Genomic DNA, 19,019 nt, shown 5'->3' with positions numbered 1-19,019 from the left:
CACGGCTTCTGCGGCTTCCGATTGAGTGCAGGAAGCTCATGCAGCCAATCTGTTTTGTGAGTCGAATGGACTCCTGGAACAGATTAAATTCGAGAACCAAGGTACCACTGTACTTCTTGTCAGTCTCTGACTTCTTTCCCCACTCGTCTTTTGTCCTAATTAGCGGAGTAGGAGAGCTGAAAATAACGCCAATATATTTCACATTTGGCAACCAATGAGCCCTTTTGGTTTCAGATGGTACATGGGTAGATGAGTCTAGAAATCCCGGGTCACAATTATTCACGGCCCTCTAGTGCCTTTGAAGTAATGTATCATTTACCAGAGTTAACGATAAACTCTGGAAGTGTATACTTGATTCTGACCAAACCAAGCTTCCCAATGTCTGTTTTGTCACCTGACATCTCATCTGGTTTTTAATAATATACTTCTTGGATGGGCAAATTCCTGTTCACAGAGCAGTGCAATTAATCAAGAATGGATGAGAATAGAGCATCAGAAGATGATTATGGAATTTTAGCAAAGCATGAAATCCACTTTTCATGCTCAGTCCAAAATTCTGTAGGTAAAATAGTAGTTTGCATCATAGGAGGGTTCTTGCTCTGTAGAAGGAAGTTCAGCTTTCATTGAAGAGTGTTGACTATCTAAGGTCTGAGCAAAAATGGAATGGTTTTTCTCCTATTAAGTCACTGAAAGGCATGTTTACACTTGTGCCTCTTATGTTTACAGACAGTCTTTCATGTAGCTTGGCACACAGGCAGGAGGCAGAGCGGTGGCTCTGCATGACTAAGAATAGCTAAAAACCTCTTTAAGGAATAAACTGAAACTGAAAATGGATGTCTTGTTAATGTTTTGAGTTGCTCTTTTGCTTCCTTTTTTTTTGGGGGGGGTGTGATATTCTGCAGTTCACTGGTGTAGCAAGCACTTTCAGTCTGACTTTGGCAGTAGCTATTATGTGATGCTTTTATGAAGTGAGTGCCAATGGAAACAGCCTACCTTGCTTTTTGAATGACCAGTCTCTGCTCAGCCATTAAAGAGGGCATGTTTGCATATCATGCTAAACCACGGTTTAGGACAAAGAACAGGAGCTGTCACAAGACCCCAGGCTCTCACACTTTCCTCTCCTTCTGTACAGCCAGGAGCAGGACTTTGGTAGCTCTTAGTTTCATGTTCCCAAAATCTTTGCTTATCCTTGTTTGGATCAGGGATCTTTCTTTTTTCTTAAAAAACAAAACAGAACGCAAAACCTAACCAGTTTCAAAACTAGCTAATTTCAAGCTGGAACTTCTGTAGCTGGCTTGGTCAAGTGTTATAAACCAGAATCCCTGGTCAGGATGGCAAGAGATGATAGGAAATAGAAGCTAAAACTCTGTTGCCATCCTCCTCGCCATGTGGAAAGAGGAGAGCGGAAGACAGTGCATGCAAACTCAGACCTCCCAGTTTTAATTTCTTTGCTCAAATTCAAGTTTAGTGTGACCTGAAAGTGTTTCCTCCCAGTATTAGATTAAGGTCAGTTGAACTCATTTTTAAGACGATTAAAATGTTAGCCTCTTCATTGGAGGGCACATGGAACTTCCTGTTAACTTTACCACTTCTTTTGCTGGTCAGAACAAAGTAACAGGGTACTTTTTACGTAGCAATCAAGGTGAGCGGTGGTTGTGATTATCCTAGGAATTTGCTTAACCTTGTTGCCATCCCATCCTGTGCCTGACTGCCGGCTGCAGGTGGATCCTACCAATCATATCCTTCCTTCGTTCCTTTCCTGTATTTCCTACCTGCTCCCAGCCTCCACAGTTTCTTAATGCAGTATAGTAGATACAGTATGGGACTTGAAGCTGGGCGACCTTGGTTCACTTCCCTGCTTGGCTATGGACTTAGCTGAGTGTAACAGCCAGTCGGCGCCTCATGGTCTTATTTATTGGTTTATGCCACCTTTTAAAGCAGGGCTGAGGGACCTTTGGTCCACCCAATGTTGCTGAGCCACAACTGCCACCCACCTTAGCCAGCATGGTCAGTAGTCAAGGATGATGGGTGTTGTAGTCCAGCGTCATCTGGAAGGTCAAAGGTTCCCACCTCTGGTTTAAAAGGTTAGCACCCTTTTCAATGTGATTTGCCGAATAAAAAGTGAAACTATATATTCATACATGCAACATTAAAATAACTACATTGCAAATCGAAATAATCAGCAACAGACAAAGCTGTAAGTTTAAAATATTTAACCAGCAACAGTTTAAAGCTGATCCAGGTCTCTTAAGGCTTGTTTTTTAAGCCTTTTTAAAGGAGGAACTTCAGGAAATGCATTGCAGAAGGATGGGTCCACAATAGAAAAGTTCCTGCCTTAAATAGGATAAAATGAGATCAATTTTTTTGGCACACTCCTCTGAGTTCCTTTGAGGTTGGATATAAATTTAGTAGTAGAAGAAGCCATTGGGTTGCCTTTTTCCAGCTAGCATAATTGATGCTGAGTGATTGGTCCACTACTTCCTTGGTCTGCAGTGGTACAGTCAGTCAGTCACAGGTAGGTAGCCATGTTGGTCTGAGTCGAAGCAAAATAAAAAAATTCCTTCAGTAGCACCTTAAAGACCAACTAAGTTTATATTTTGGTATGAGCTTTCGTGTGCATGCACACTTCTTCAGTCAGTCAGTCAGTCCGTCCTGGGCTATCATGTGAGGTTTGAAGGTTGCCCCACTGAAAGCAGCTGATTCTCTGTATTTCCAGTTTCATTGGAAGATGTCAATGTAGGTGTGCAATTTTACTGAGTCAATCTAAACGGAAACATCTTGGTCTGCTTCCTCCATGCTGTTCATTGTATCTTTTTTTCTGTCTTCATTCCACCTCACTCCCTTCAGGCTGTCTCCTTGTCTTCCTGCAGAACTCTGAAAAAAGGTGAGCAGCTTCTTTGGAAGCTGTTGGTATAGCGAGTTGGTAAATAGGTACAAGTTTTGTTTCCCCCCCTTCCTCATCTTAGTAGTAGTCTTTAAAAATAGCCTCTTGTCTAAAGAGGCTGCAGTCCTAAGCACACTTACTAGATAGTAAGCCCCATTGTACTCAGTGGGATTTGCTTCTGAATGGCTGTGCTTAGATTGCACTTTTGGTGTCTAATCTTGGGTTTTGTCTCTGTGGAAGGTCACTGAGGAGTCCACGAAGGCGGCCAACATAATTCTGCTCTCTTCCTCTCCGTAGTTCCCTGTAGATTTCCTTATTGTGAGATTTAAGCAAAATTTCAGTGATCCTCGGTAAATGGTGGAAGCTTACCAGGGATGATGTTGGGTCCTGTGGCTGGCCTTTTTTGTCCAAGCAATGCTTATTCCATGCTTCATCTTTGTAGAAGCCATTGCTGTGACATGGTGAATGGGAGGGAATGACTGGGCATTTTATCAGTGCTTCCCAAAGCTACCTTGTTTCTTCACGGGGGAAAGGGGTGATACCTTAAAGAAGGGGTGAGCAACTATGGTATATTGTTAACTCATAAATAATAAGCAACATTGCTTTTAGTATTAGTATTCTAATAATGAACTGGCCTGGCACTTCAGTTTTGGAGAAGACTTGTGCTCATACCAGTGGGAGCTAATTTATTAGGAGGGGTGATATTCATTGGGATGGCAGCTGAGGTTAGAACATGGTGCTGGTAACCCCAAGGTTGCAGGTTCGATTCCCCTATGGGACAGCTGCATATTCCTGCATTGCAGGGGGTTGGACTAGATCAGTGTTTCTCAACCAGTGTGCCTCCAGATGTTTTGGGACTACAACTCCCATCATCCCTAGCTAGCAAGACCAGTGGTCAGGAATGATGGGAGTTGTAGTCCCAAAACATCTGGAGGCACACTGGTTGAGAAACACTGGACTAGATGATCCTCAGGGTCCCTTCCAACTCTACAATTCTATAATTCTATCTCCCTTCCCCTGTGCACTAGGATGTCAATGAAAATCTCCCACAGTGCACCAGTTAGGCCTTGGGTGGTGGGGGAGTTTCCATTACTGCCGACAGGAGCTTTCCCCCAATCTTAATTGCCACCTGTGTGTGTGTGGGGGGGGATTATTTTCCTTAGGATGGCAGCTGAGGAGGTAGAGAAGTGTAAAGAAGAGAGAATGAGTTTGGTGGACAGGGAGTGGGGAGAGACAGAGAGAGGGGGGAATAGCACTACCCATGCCAGATATGTCCTCTAAGCATGCATGTCAGCTCCTAGGGGCCAAGGCACTTCCACCACCACCCCAGTGTTTTGTTTAAGGGTCCCAGGCTTGCTCAGTGTTCAGAGGGCCTTTGGTTCTACCCCCCCTGGCTCCTCACAACATTGTGTGTGTGTGACATCAGGACGCCACCTGAGGTCCCCTCAATCATCTTGAGAAGATGGTGCCTCTGGCCCTGAGAACATAGTAAGTCCCTACTGGGTCAGGCCAATGGCCCATCTAGTCCAGCTTCCTGTTCTCACAAGCGGCCAATCAAAAGCCTTTGGGGAGCCCATAAGCAATACCTGAGCACAAGAGCCCTCTCCCCTCCTGCGGTTTCCAGCAACTGCAGTTCAGAAGCTTATAGCCATCAGGAAAAAATGCCACTGATAGCATTTACCTCAGTGAATCTGTGTAAGCCTCTTCTAAAGCCATCCAAGTTGATGGGCTTCACTACCTCATGTAGTTTTAACTATGCGCCAAAAAGGACCCTTTTTTTTTTGGTCTGCCTTGAATCCTCCAACATTCAGCTTTCAACACAAGTCCTAGGATTATGAGAGAAGGAGCAAAACGTTTCTCTACCCACTTTCTCCATGCCGTGCATAATTTTATAAACTTCTAGCATGCCCTTCTCTAAACTAAAAAGCTGCAAATGCCTTTTTAGTTTTCCAAGAGATCGCTCCTTAAGTAATGGAACAAGAGTTTCTCCACTCCTGTTTTATGGCTATTGGTTTTTCTGGTGTTACAGCATGTGAAGGAATGTTTGTCACATGCTTTGGAGGAACAGAAACACTGCAGCCTGGTCAAGTGGCATGTGGAACATGACCTTGTGAGAAATGGCTGCAAGACCAGTTCAGCCATAGACTTGCTAATTGGACTTAGGCAAGTTGCTGGACTCTTAGCTGGAGTTTTTCACCTGTAAAATGAAAGAAGTCTATCCCAAGGTCGTCACCTTTGCAGCTAAAGCAGACTATAAAAACCATTGTACCCAAAGTGCAAATGACTGTAGATTTTTTTTAAAAAACCCAAACATTATGCATGCCAATAAGTTTTACACCTGAGAGAGGAAGATAGTCTGAGACGTCTACCACCAAGTTCACACTTAACCACTTTTCATTGAACTCAAGTACTTACTGTTATATTTAAACAAAAAAATTCCCTCAGTAGCACCTTAAAGACCAACTAAGTTATATTTAGGTATGAGCTTTCGTGTGCATGCACACTTCTTCAGATACACTCTGAATTTCAATTTTTTTGTTTTGCTTCGACTCAGACCAACACGGCTACCTACCTGTTATATTTAAATTTGTCTTGGGCCACAATCCTGTGCACACTTATGTAGGAGTAAGACTCATGGAGCTCAGTGGGAATTGCTTTCTGAGTGATTGGGCTTAATCATTTGAATGTGTTTATCTTTTCCATTACTATGAATAGTTAACATTTTTTATTGAATTACTCCGCCATATAGGCACTGGTGAGTTGTTATAGACTGGTATCCAAAGGGATGGTGGTTGTCAATCATATTTTCAGCCTGAAGCATTGTACATGCAAACAACTCTCTCTCTCTCTCCCCCCTCTGCAAACTACCAAAGGATTTGTTGTTTGCTTCTCTTCCATTTACAGGTATCCCATATAAGCAGCTGACTGTGGGTGTTCCCAAGGAGATATTTCAGAATGAGAAGAGAGTTGCCTTGTCACCAGCAGGAGTTCAAGCCCTGGTTAAACAAGGGTTTAACGTTGTTGTGGAGTCGACTGCAGGAGAAGCTTCCAAATTCTCTGATGACCATTACAGAGAGGCAGGGGCACAGATCCAAGGGACGAAGGAAGTCTTGGCTTCTGATTTAGTCGTCAAAGTAATTCTGGACTTTTTTCCCCCAATACTTCCCTATTGCAGTTGTGGGGAAACGTTTTCAGCTTCTGGGGCCCACAAGCCAGAGATGGGTGGGGCCATTGGCACACATGGGCATGCCTAGAGGCAAGAGTGGGCATAGCAATGGATGTGACTCCTGCCTTTGTACCAGCCAAATAAAAAGTTCCCACTCACCCACATCACTCCATCTAGGCAAGAGCCATCATCCTAGTTCCAGGGACATATTCCAGCCAGGCAAAAACATCGAGCAAAGGGAAGTAGATAATACTGAGCTAGATGGACCAATGATCTGACTCGATTTAGGCAGCTTCCTATGACAGCCCCAAGGGTTGGGTAGAGAGGCCTGTGGGGCTGAATTTGGACCCCTGGCCTGATGTTCCCTACCCCTACCCCATTCATCCTGTCATATGAATGCTCTATTTATGTGGTTGCTGCTGAGTAGAGAAATAATACTGAGTTAACCTTGTAGGGTGGAGTCAGACTGCCACAAAGACACAGAGTGTTGCAGATTCACTGCCAAATGGCAGCTTTGATCCAGGCTACGATCTGGAGATGTTGAGTTTGCCCATGGAATTTTCTTAGTTTCCCCACTAAGTATAGACTCTCAGCACTTTACGTTGTGCAGCTTGCTGAGCTACATTTTAGCCTGTGCAGTGGTGGCTTTCCAGCCTTTGCGTTCCAGAGGATCCTGGTGTTTCCAGGAAGCTTACTGATGCCAAGTTCAGTAAGATATGGGTCTACGGTTTCTGCAGGCAATCTAGCAAGGCCTCATGTGCTTGCCCAGGTTCTCTTGCCAGGTGAGAATGGCGAGAATCCTTGGATTCACTGGTGTGGCGTAAAGGAATGTGTGTAGCAGACCATTTACCACTGGGGAGCTCTTCCTGTGCTAGGAAAGAGTTGAAGGCAATTTTTATAAACTGATATGAGTATTTGCTTGCATGAGCGAGTGATGGGGGAATTCCAGAAATGCCAAGCTAGATCTATGGAACTGGCCCATCTGTGCATCAGGGCTGTTCACATATAAAAGAGAACAAAGGAAGTCAGTGCCACATATTCATGAGTGTGCGATTTGTGTTGCCCACAGTCCTCTTTGGCTCACTGCAGTTGCTGCAAGAAGACCTCAATAAGTAGCCTCAGTGTAGTAGCTGCTACATGTTATAAGGATTGTAAAGTAGCTCATTGCATAAGTCACCTGCACTGTCTGTAGAATTTCCATGCAACTAGTTGCTAGGAAGATAAGTTTATTTCTTCCTCCATTTGGCAATCACAGCTCATGCATCTATCCTAACTCTCCAGATATATTCAGCAGGTGGTGAGAGCTTTCTCAAAATATTGATTGCATATTTTTTTATTTTGTCTGTGCTTGGATATATTGTGATCATGAGCCACAGTTGCCCTACTTGCTATATTGTTTTTAACACTCGATCAGGAGCCGCCCAGCGTGGCTGGGGAAACTCAGCCAGATGGGCGGGGTATAAATAATAAATTATTAAAAAATTAAGTTTCCTCTTCTGGCTGCATTTGTGAGCTTTAATCAGCTCGCAGGGACAGTGTTTTTTTAAAAAAACACTATAAATGTGAGGAATGGGATTTCCCTGCCATGATATTTCTAAAACACGTGTGAGCAAATCCTCAAACAGAAAGGAAACCTCAGTCCTTGCAGTCCAAATGCACTTATCACAAGGCACGTTATCGACTGTGCAAAGTCCATTCCTGCAGCTGCTCTTGAATGGCAATGATGTGCTCAGTCTTGGCTCCTGTAGTCTAAACATTTCGAAATGCATATGGAGCTGCCTTACACAAAATCAGACCATAGGTCAACATTATCTGCACTGACTTGGGAGTGGCTTTCTAGCCTTTCAGGCAGGATTGTTTCTTTGCCATTCTGGGGATTTCAGAGTTTGAAAAGGGGAACCTTTTGCATCCAAAGCATGTGCTTCACTGCTGAGCCATGGTCTGTCTAGAAACATACGGAATTATAAACTTTGTCCACAGTAGCTTATTCAGCTTATGTTGCAGTAATGAAAGGACATCAGCTGGCAGTTAAGATGTCCTTGGTTTAAATCTTGCTCCAAACCTGGAACGCGGAATTGGCCTTGCTATAACTCACCCTCATTGCATTCTTCCCTTGTCACCATAATAATGGTAATAATTAAAAAGAGCTATTTGAGGATTGCTGAGATACTGTATTTGAGAGCTGTAGTGCTGCAGTGGCTGTTAGGCTGAGCTCGGTACCATGAATCCTCTTTTCAAAATCTTGCCAGGGCTATTAACTCAGAAGGTATTGTGAGGCAACCCATGTGCTCCCAGGGATGAGATTCTGGTATAGAGTTTGGACCCTGGCAGGTGCAATTGAGGGTATTAACAATTTGCCTTCTGCCACAGTCCCAATCTGGAATGGGAAGGAAAGCTTCCTATTACTATTACTATTTCCCTAGTGCAAATAGCAGATGTTGGACCCCTCATCTGGACTGAGACTGCAGCTGGAGGAGGCAAAGTGTTGAAGATCACTTACACCACCGTGGAGGATCTGAGCTACATCAGTCTCCTACACCTGCTGTTTGCACTTAAAAGCAATGTCAATGTACCTGTTAATGGTTTGAATGTTACCTATTTTAGCACCAGTCCCTCTGCAACATTGGAATGAAAACTGCCCTTCTTTATATGCAGATGTTTAGAATTATTAGGAAGATTCCTGAGAAGCATATTGAACAGTCTTTAGCACTATGAAAATGCTAAGTGATGCTTATTAATTTTTGCGCATTCTCAATTTCAGGTGAGAGCTCCTATGTTGAATCCAGCTCTTGGCATGCACGAGGCAGATCTCTTTAAGTCGTCTGGTACCCTAATCAGTTTTATCTACCCAGCTCAAAACCCAGACCTCCTGAACAAACTGTCAGAAAGAAGAACCACTGTCTTGGCTATGGATCAGGTCCCTCGCGTGACCATTGCTCAAGGATATGATGCTCTCAGCTCCATGGCCAACATTGCTGGGTAGGAAAACACAATGTTTTAGCCAGCTGTGTGATTACATCAATGAACAGTTGAGTTTTGGTTGGGATTCGTATCCCAAACAAAGGTTCGTATTCATTTGTGTCAGTATGATGCTCTCCACACGTTGTGGACCATAGCTTCTACCATCCCCGACACTTTGGCATGCTGGCTGGGGCTGATGGAAGTTGTGGTCTGCAATGTGGTGAGGGCACCATGTTGTCTATCCCTTGGATAAGTAATTAAGTCCAGTTGTGGAGATATACCTGGAGGTGTAGTCAAGGCAGATAGCCAAGCTATCTGGTTTGGAAAATATTTAAGAATCGGTAACTATTTGGGTTCAAAGAATGTATGGGAATCTGAAGCCTACTAGGTTCTCTCTATTATTGAGGGTCAGGCTCCATTAGTTGGGAAAGGAATTAGGAAGGAATTACTTGCAGGTGAAGAATCTGAATACCGGGGGTGAAAAAGCTTAATAATACTTGCACATAGAAAGGAGTTTTTAAGCTCTTGCAAATTTGACCCAAACTTTGCAATGGCCAAAGAGCATGGTCCAGATCAGAGGGAGGTTGCCATCAACAGCTTGTGCATCTCCTTAGGAATGAGGGAATGGGAAGGCTATGTTTTGGACAAGCAAATTTGTCCTCTGCTGTTTGTACCATCTTAAAATAAACCACAACACCCTCTTCTAAATAAATAAAATAAATAAATGTAAGGTTGGGAAATGATACTGATGTTTGTGTTCTCCTTTGTTTCTGGCAGGTATAAGGCAGTTGTGTTGGCAGCAAATCACTTTGGTCGTTTTTTTACGGGTCAGATCACGGCAGCTGGCAAAGTCCCTCCAGCTAAGGTAGGTAATAAAATAAGTGCAAGTGCAGTTATTTGCAGGCACAATTATCAGGTGACAGAAGTGTGATGTGACTTTGCATTTCAACTGCAATAGATACTGGTTGGAATTTTGTTTCACAGGGTGACTACCCCCCCCCCCTTTATTTAGCATCTCTCAGTGAGCCAAATATAGCTTCTTTTGCTGCTAGTAGGCATTTGTTTGGATGCAGCTGAGGCTGAATGGCTTATGAATTGGCATCCTTCAAAGTTTAAGATGTTCAAATTGCAGACGTTTAATATAAAAATTGTCTTGCTGTTGCTGGAATACAAGGTCTTCATATACAGTGTAATGTGTCTTATGAATTGCATTTTTGGTTAAAGAGATGCTGTGCTTTTTATCTAGACTACAACCTAAAGAACTATACTTTGCTGATGTCTAGAATTCTAGGTTTAATATTTGTTTTTACTTGCCCCCTTTTTGTTACAGGCTTGTAAAATAAAGTCCAAAAATCTGTACTGAGACTAGTGCTGTTGTAACAAGTACTGTACAAAGTGTTGTGTGCAGATCCTAAAGTACAAAATACACACATAGTTCAACACACAGATATTTCTGTGTGTGGTTTGCCACTTTCCCTTTTAAAAGTGGGAAAGCCCCAAACCTGCCATGTTGGTGTGTTTTAATAACTTTTTAATCTGCTGTTCATTTTAATTTTCATTTAGATGATTTAAATAGTTTACCTTTTTTTGGATAATATTAATTCTAGGTTTCATTAGACTCAAGGACTATATAAATTTTGATAAATAAAACAATATAAGGGTGGAGAAAAGGTTGGGCCCATGCATTAGGGTATATTAAAGGACAAGTAATAAGTGCTTTATTTTGTTCCTGGAGTATTTCTGTACAAAATATTGCACCAGATACTGCTCTTGCAAGAGGATTAAATTCGGCTCCCCAGGAGCAACGTAGTAATCGCTTGGAAGCTTACTGACCAGATTGCGTTTATTCTGAAACTAACCAAATCAGATTATTTTAGTGGGGAAAGCTCCATGGTCTCTTTAATTTATGCAGATTAACTATTCTTGCATATATTTTCATTAGTCTGCATAATTTGTCCTGCTTCTGCATGCGTAGAAGAAGATTCGCCCTCCTGCACTACAATTAGTGACACGGAATCAGTGGAATGTCAGTGGAATCTTTCCCCCCTATTACTAATTGTAGCATGTGTGTGATTTCTGTGGAAATTGTGGCTGGGGAGAGAAGGCTAGAATTTCCCTTCCTCGTGAGCTGTGGTCCTGCTAAAAACTTCACTTTAGTTTACTATTAATAATTAATTATAATTAATTATAATGGCAATTGCCTGACATGATTGGGTGATGCACCTAGCATCACTGTAGTTAGGCCTTCAGATTTGCCAGATGTTGATTGCAAATAATGCCTGCTTCCAAGGAACTGTGGGATATGCTTGCAATCCTGTTTACTGTGGAGCATACGTACTTAATGGAAAGGTGGCAGTCTCTGATTTAAGCTTAGCGCTATCACCCCGCTGCTCCCTCACATTCCCAAGGAGAAGCTGCACTGGATTTAGCTATTGTCTTCCTCCAGCTGCTTACAGATGGTGCATGGTTACTGTGCATTTTTTGGTTTTCTAAATCTACCCCAAAAGAAGTTCTGGCTGCTCTTTTTTCCAAATACTGTTGCACTGTTCTGAAAGATCCAAGGGATAATACAGATTAGATTAGTGCCGAGCTAGTTTAGCTATTGGGGGATTGTGGGGAGGCCAGAACAAAAGTTTGGGAGTGTGGAGTCTTAACCAGATGTAGAAGAGGTTAATCCTCTTGGTCCCAAGGATGTGTAAAGGTCAAAGAAGTCACACTGCAATGGGAGCAATGTGTGCATTTCTGCAGAGGACAAGAAGAATGTCCCAGAGTGAGAGAGTAAAGACTAGGAATAGGTAGGCCCCATGGCAAGGAAGGGGTCAGCTTGGTTTCCTTGACAAGCAGGAAATCATTCTTGTGCAGTAAACCAGATGGATGAAACGCCTTTTCTGTTTAGACTGTCAACAGAACAGCCAAACTGGGTTTTGTACTCTTAACCCAATGAGGTGACTTAACACTTTCAGAATATGGCTATGTCTGAACTGGGTTTTAAGACCTGAAATAGGAATTGTGAGAATGAGACCAAAGAACTGAGATATGTGCACAGTCACATTTATTGTGGGTATCTGGAATACTCCATGTTTGCTCCTTTTCCAGCTTCCTGAATGTGCACAGGTGACCAGATATCCCATCAGAGGGAAAACTCACAATTGTGCCTAGGAGTAGTTCCGCTTGTTTACAAAATAGCTACCTGATGGTTGGGGAGCTGCAAAGGGCTCTTTTGATTGAAATATTATTCTGCTGACTAATTTTGTGTGTGTAATGTATTGAAGGAGCTGAGCTCTGTTTGAATCTAGCTTGTAAAATATTCAGGCTCAGGAAACCATTTTCATTCTGTATTCATTGACACTGAACTGATGCCGGTTGATTTGTGACTTAACTCCATTGCGTTTTGCGGACACAGGTTCTGATCATTGGTGGTGGAGTCGCAGGCTTAGCATCTGCAGGAGCAGCTAAATCAATGGGAGCTGTGGTTCGTGGGTTTGATACCAGGTATGCACACACCCATCGTAAATTATTGCTGGCAGCATTACTTTTTCATTTGTATCCATCTCTTCCGCCAAAGAATTTGGGCCAGCATGTCATATGTGGGATCCCAGAGTAACACAGGAAATTCCCTTATACTGCGTCTGGGCTTTGGTCCATCTGGACCACCCCTGTGGGACTATTTGACCCAGTAAACAGCCCTTCCTGGGTGAAGCCTTCATTAACTCTGTCCTCCTTTCATTTCTCCCCAACACCCTCCCTGTTAATAGCTTATTTTTCTCTTCAAATTTATAGAGCTGCAGCATTGGAACAGTTCAAATCTCTAGGTGCGGAGCCTTTGGAGGTTGACCTGAAAGAATCTGGGGAAGGGCAGGGAGGCTATGCAAAAGAGATGTCTAAAGAGTTCATTGAAGCCGAGATGAAACTCTTCGCAAAACAGTGCCAAGATGTCGACATTATCATCACGACAGCTCTCATTCCTGGTAGGTGTCCTGTGGAGCAGGCAGCCCTTTTCCTGTGGAAATGAAAAGAATGTGTTTACTTAAGCAGATTTGCAAAGACTTGTTCTTGGCGTCAAAACGGCACACGACTTGAAATTCGTCACTGGCTAGTACATCATATTTTTAAAAACTTTGATAATAGGCACGTGTGCACACAATGATTTTTATTGGGACCACAATGCATAGAGAGGGGAGATTGAATCCTCCCCCCCCCCCGCCATGATCTTGCCAAAATTGCTCATTCATTGTGTTGGTATTTAGCTCATCGTGAAGGTGTTAAGGTTCACTCAATACTGGGAGGTCTTTTCTGAAGGCTATTAGTAGTGCAGAAGAGTGTGACTTTCATCAGGATCATGACTGCGAGGGAAGTTTTCAACCTCTCCCTCTCTCTGTGCACACTGTGATCCAAATGCAAGCTGTCGGGTAGCTGGCATTGTTCTTGCTTTTGCATCGTGCCATTTGGAGCCCAAGATGTTGGCCCTGCAAAAGACATGTATAAATCTGCCATTGATACTAACTTCAGCTGACCTTCCAGCTGAAAGTAGTCACCACCTCAGAGCTGAGTTTGTGCGCAAGACTGCTAGGATTCTTCCCATTACATTTCTGCCCACAACACTTGACTGCTGTCTCGTTTGGGATACAGTTTGGAATACTCAGCACCAAGCCTCTCATGAGGTTGCCCACTCTTCAACTTCCCATGATGTTTGGGTATGGTCTTAGTGGAGAAGAGGGCTTCTTCCTATCTAGGGATGTATCTTGCTCCCATTGAATCTGGGATAATCTGGAAGTGAATCAGATTGTTGTGTATGGAAATGCATGCATGCAACTAAAATACTGTGTTCACTGAAATACATGCACATCAAGGGGAAAATTAAGAGAAAACATTTCTTCCTTTAGAGGAAAATGTGATCACTGGTTCTTCCTTATACGGTGTGCTTGATACAGTGCTTTCCTACTTTCCCCCCCAGGTAAAAAAGCTCCAATCCTCTTTCGGAAAGATATGATTGAATTGATGAAGGAAGGCTCAGTTGTTGTAGACCTAGCTGCTGAAGCTGGGGGAAACATTGAAACTACAAAGCCAGGAGAACTCTATATTCACAAGGTACTGGTTTCTTAGTAGCCACCAGATAGTCTTAGTAGCCGCCTTTCAACAGCAGCCTTTGTAGGTGGAGTAAGTCAGGGCCCCACCCACACATGCCAGTCTTGTCTACACTGACTGGCAGCAGCTCTCCAGGGTTTCTGACGGGACATTCCCAGCCGTACCTGGAGATGAACCCTAGGTCCTATTGTAGGCAAAGCAAATGGTATACCATTGAGCTGTTACCCTTCCCATTGGTTTGGCAAAATCAACATTTATTACCATGTGCTTAGATGCTGATGTCTAGGAATGGTCCCCCCCCCCGACTTTGACTTCAGGAGTTGTGTCTCAGCTTGCTTATTCATGAAGCCATATTTTTGGTATCTCCAGGGAATTACACACATAGGTTATACGGACCTTCCCAGCAGAATGGCCACCCAAGCCAGCACATTGTATTCCAATAACATCACCAAGCTCCTGAAGGCCATCAGCCCAGACAAGGAGAAGTTCTTCCTTGACATAAAGGATGAATTTGACTATGGTACTCTGGACCATGTTGTAAGAGGAACAGTGGTAATGAAGGTAAGCTAATCTATGTTATTTCTTAAATTGGGAGTCCAAGCCTCAGCCTGTTTTTCTTTTTTCTTTTCTACAACCTGAATTGAAGCACCTGTATGTTTTGAATGTTTTGAAATTCCCCTGGATGATCTGTCATGAGTGTGGAAGGAAGGTAGTATTACAGTGGTACCTCGGTTTAAGTACACAATTGGTTCCGGAAGTCCATACTTAACCTGAAGCGTACTTTCCCATTGAAAGTAATGGAAAGTGGATTAATCTGTTCCAGACGGGTCTGCGGAGTACTCAACCTGAAGTGTACTTAACCCGAAGTATGAGTGTAATTGGTTCTGGAAGTCCGTACTTAACCTGAAGTGAACTTTCCCATTGAAAGTAATGGAAAGTGGATTAATCCGTTCCAGACGGGTCCGCGGAGTACTTAAACTGAAAGTACTCAAACCGAGGCATACTTAAACCGAGGTATGACTGTATTTGTGTTCAACTGACTTTCATTTTACAGCACTATATGTGCATTACTTAATCCTGGGGGTGCATCCACCAGTTTAGCTATTTTGGGCTTCAAATGAGCCAAGCCTGTTGAACAGAACTAAACAATGCGTTCAGATGCACATAATGTTACCCAGATATGATATCTGGCTATTCCTTTGTTAATTCTTGTTTGTTAAAAATGCTTGTGCATAGCTTCTTGCCAGTATAACACACACACACACACACACACGAACCAATCAGCAGATAAGATTTGCTTGAGAGCCACTTTGTCAAGGCAGAGGAGGATCGTAGGTCCATACCTTTGCTGACACTTCCCGAAAGAGTGCTGCAAATCCCATAGTCACAGACACCACTTACTCCTTGTTTTCCTTTTGCCTCTGGATTTAAGAACTGGCAGGCTAAATCATGTCCCCTTGGGGGCGGGGTGTGTGTGTCACTTTGGCCCTGGAGATTGCAAATTATCTGATCCGTTGGATAAAACCACAACTGCTTTTTCTTAGGATGGAAAGGTGATTTTTCCAGCACCACCTCCTAAGAACATCCCTCAGGCAGCGCCTGTGAAGCAGAAGACTGTGGCAGAGCTGGAAGCAGAAAAAGCAGCCACTGTTACACCCTTCAGGAAAACAATGACGACTGCCTCTGCGTACACAGCAGGTGAGAAAGCAGCTGCTGCACTCTGGCCACTCTGTGTAACCTGCATCCAGAGATGCAGGAAGAACTTCCTGACAGTAAGAGCTGTTCGGCAGTGGAATTTGCTACCAAGGAGTGTGGTGGAGTCTCCTTCTTTGGAAGTCTTTAAGCAGAGGCTTGACAGCCATCTGTCAGGAATGCTTTGATGGTGTTTCCTGCTTGGCAGGGGGTTGGACTGGATGGCCCTTGTGGTCTCTTCCAACTCTATGATTCTATGTTCCCGGGCCTAGTAATGCCCAGAAGTAAAGATGGATCTTGCTGTCAAATTATAGGGAGCCAGGTAGTGTCCCTCTTCCTCTCAGTCATTCACCCTTGGCAAATCCTCTTGGGGTGTGTGTATGTGTGTGTGTGTGGGCATATCAACTGTGGCTGTAGCCACCACACACACTTGCATTCCTGCAGCCCCCATCCTCAGTTGATCCATACAGCAAGCTGAAAAGGGGGGGGGGCATTATTGTCCCCACTCCATTCAAATGATCAATTCTGTGACTTGGCATGTGTGAATGATTTACATCCCTATCGGGTAAACGGGCTCTGCTCACCCTAGCATTCTTTTTTTTTTGCCACTGCCAAAATTGGTGGAGGTAGAATAACTAACTTTTTTTTGTGTGTGTGTGCATGCATGCATGTGCATGTGCGTGCGCATGTGCATGCGCATACATATAGAGCTTTCCGAACCATCATGCTATTTAATTCGTTCTGGGCCTTTAAGCGGGAGAAGGAGAGAGATGAAATACACATTGCAATAAAATATCAGAAGCAAGGACTAGCTTTGCTAGTACTTCCCATGGATCGTGTGCCATTTAGGTAGCCTGAAAATGCTAGAAAAATTACTTCGAGAAAAATGAATGACTTGGCCATCTTTATAGGACTGGCTGTCTTAGCCACCTTGGACTCCTTTGGAGGAATGTGTGGGGCACAAATTTAATAAATGAACACAACTGTAGAAAGAAAGGGAGGCTGTATTTTGTCAGTGTTTAAAACTTACCGTGAAATATACCATGTGTTTTCGTTCACTGCAGGACTTAATGCTCTCTTGTCTTGTAGGACTCAGTACTTTGCTCGGGTTGGGTGTCGCAGCTCCAAATTCAGCTTTCACTCAGATGGTGACAACATTTGGCTTGGCTGGGATTGTTGGGTACCACACGGTGTGGGGTGTGACGCCTGCACTCCACTCGCCACTCATGTCTGTGACGAACGCCATCTCAGGTACAACAACAACCGCTTTTTTTGTTTTGTTTTGTTTCGACGCTGACATTTCTCTGAGGAGTGATTTGGCACATAAAAGTGTAAAGGACACCAAACATACCTGTATCTGGAAATGTGTGTCATATAGGTGCCCTCAACCAAGTTGGGTTGCAACTCCCTCTTTGCTGTCACATAATGTGTTTACAGGCCCAAAATGTGGGTTTTAGGTACAACCTAGTAGCTCGAAAGCACGTCAAAGTGCAAATAGATAAATAGGCACCGCTCCGGTGGGAAGGTAAACAGCGTTTCCGTGTGCTGCTCTGGTTCGCCAGAAAGTGGCTTAGTCATGCTGGCCACATGACTTGGAAGCTGTACGCCAGCTCCCTCGGCCAGTAAAGCGAGATGAGCGCTGCAACCCCAGAGTCGGTCACAACTGGACCGAATGGTCAGGGGTCCCTTTACCTTTACTTCCCCCCCCCAATAGCTGCAAAACCACCTAAAAGTGTTGTTGGAACACGACACAAAGTATTACAGACTAGAGTCTATTTCATCACACGTACAATTTGCCTGGAAAGTTTGTATGTGTATGCACAGTGGAGCCAAATCTTACCCAGTTCACCAAATGCAAGATAATCTAGAACACAACTCAAATGGAATTATGTGCATCCAAGTTCTCTTGGAACCCAAGAATGGGTTAGTGTTTGCAACATCAGGCATATAAAATCCTGGCTTAGCCAAAAGGGGTCTTGCAGAGTCCCCTTCAAAGTGCTGAACAAGAGGGTCTTGTGGAGCTCTTTGAAAAGTGCTCTGCATCAGGTGATTGATGGGGCTGGCTTTTCAAACCTGCCCTTTGACAAGGTGGCTGAGATAAGTATCTGGCCAAATCCAGTTTCCTGCCCTTATCCTATCACCTCCAGGCTTGACTATTGTAACTCGCTCTACGCAGGGTTGCCCTTAAAGCTGACCCAGAAACTCCAGCGGGTGCAGAATGCCGCGGCGAGGTTCCTTACAGGGTCCTGGCCGCGGGATCACATTCATCCAGTGCTTTACCAGCTGCACTGGCTCCCGGTGGAGTACAGGAGCAGGTTTAAGGTGCTGGTTTTGACCTTTAAAGCCCTATGCGACTTGGGACCCTCGTACCTACGGGACCGCCTCTCCTGGTATGCCCCGCGGAGGACCTTAAGGTCCACAAATAATAATATTCTGGAGATCCCGAGTCATAAGATGGCTAGATTAGCCTCTACTAGAGCCAGGGCCTTTTCAGTACTGGCCCCAACCTGGTGGAACGCTCTTTCCCAGGAGACCAGGGCCCTGCGGGATTTGTCATCTTCCCGCAGGGCCTGCAAGACAGAGCTGTTCCGCCTGGCCTTTGGGTTAGACTCAGCCTGACCCCTGTGTTTTCCTCCCTCATGGCTTGGATTTATGGCCTACTTGAAATGAGGCTGCACTTTAATTTTAATACTGTATTTTAATCTGTATTTTAATTAATTGTTTTTATGTTTTATTCTAATTCTGTTGGTGTCAGCCGTCCTGAGCCCAGTTTTTGACTGGGGAGGGCGGGGTATAAATAAAAATTTATTATTATTATTATTATTATTATTATTATTATTATTATCTAAATACTTACCACTGTCGTAATTTGGTAGGTAGTTTCTAGCTGTATTGCTGGTGACATTGAATATGCAGTTGGCAGGGCAGACCAATGCAGATTTGAAAGTATTGTCTAGTTAAGATGCATTCAGACAGCATTTTATTCCATTTTCCCTGATAATTTTTGTGATCTTTCACATAATGTAAAAGACACGTGTGGACTTCTAGTGGAAATGTAGCTCTCATTTCCATATCAACCGCTTCCAGAAAAAATCCATTTGCAACCCTGCTCACCTGGAAAATTATGGGGCGAAATTTGGTGCAGTGTTCTCGTATACAGTTCTTTCCCACCATTTTCATGGGTGACTCGTGGATGCAAAGAAGTACACATAAACACTAAAGGGTTCGTGT

General features: G+C 43.7%; 1 protein-coding gene across 4 annotated transcripts in view; it reads left to right on the top strand.

Annotated features, from left to right (window-relative positions):
* Positions 1 to 19,019, top strand: part of NNT (nicotinamide nucleotide transhydrogenase) — a 60,322-nt gene that overhangs the window by 14,945 nt on the left and 26,358 nt on the right. For all 4 annotated transcript variants that reach the window (XM_088653015.1, XM_060280310.2, XM_060280311.2 and 1 more), the window contains exons 3-11: positions 5,789 to 6,018; positions 8,812 to 9,029; positions 9,789 to 9,876; positions 12,415 to 12,503; positions 12,792 to 12,979; positions 13,966 to 14,099; positions 14,466 to 14,657; positions 15,641 to 15,794; positions 16,878 to 17,039. In XM_088653015.1, the coding sequence (XP_088509141.1) occupies positions 5,789 to 6,018; positions 8,812 to 9,029; positions 9,789 to 9,876; positions 12,415 to 12,503; positions 12,792 to 12,979; positions 13,966 to 14,099; positions 14,466 to 14,657; positions 15,641 to 15,794; positions 16,878 to 17,039 (1,455 nt within the window). The remainder of the gene's footprint in view (positions 1 to 5,788; positions 6,019 to 8,811; positions 9,030 to 9,788; positions 9,877 to 12,414; positions 12,504 to 12,791; positions 12,980 to 13,965; positions 14,100 to 14,465; positions 14,658 to 15,640; positions 15,795 to 16,877; positions 17,040 to 19,019) is intronic.

The sequence above is a fragment of the Zootoca vivipara genome, chromosome 10, assembly GCF_965207765.1.
Source record: "Zootoca vivipara chromosome 10, rZooViv2.hap1.1, whole genome shotgun sequence".
NCBI lineage: Eukaryota > Metazoa > Chordata > Lepidosauria > Squamata > Lacertidae > Zootoca > Zootoca vivipara.
The sequence above is the reverse complement of the archived record's forward strand: the minus strand, read 5'-3'. Positions and strand labels throughout refer to the sequence as shown.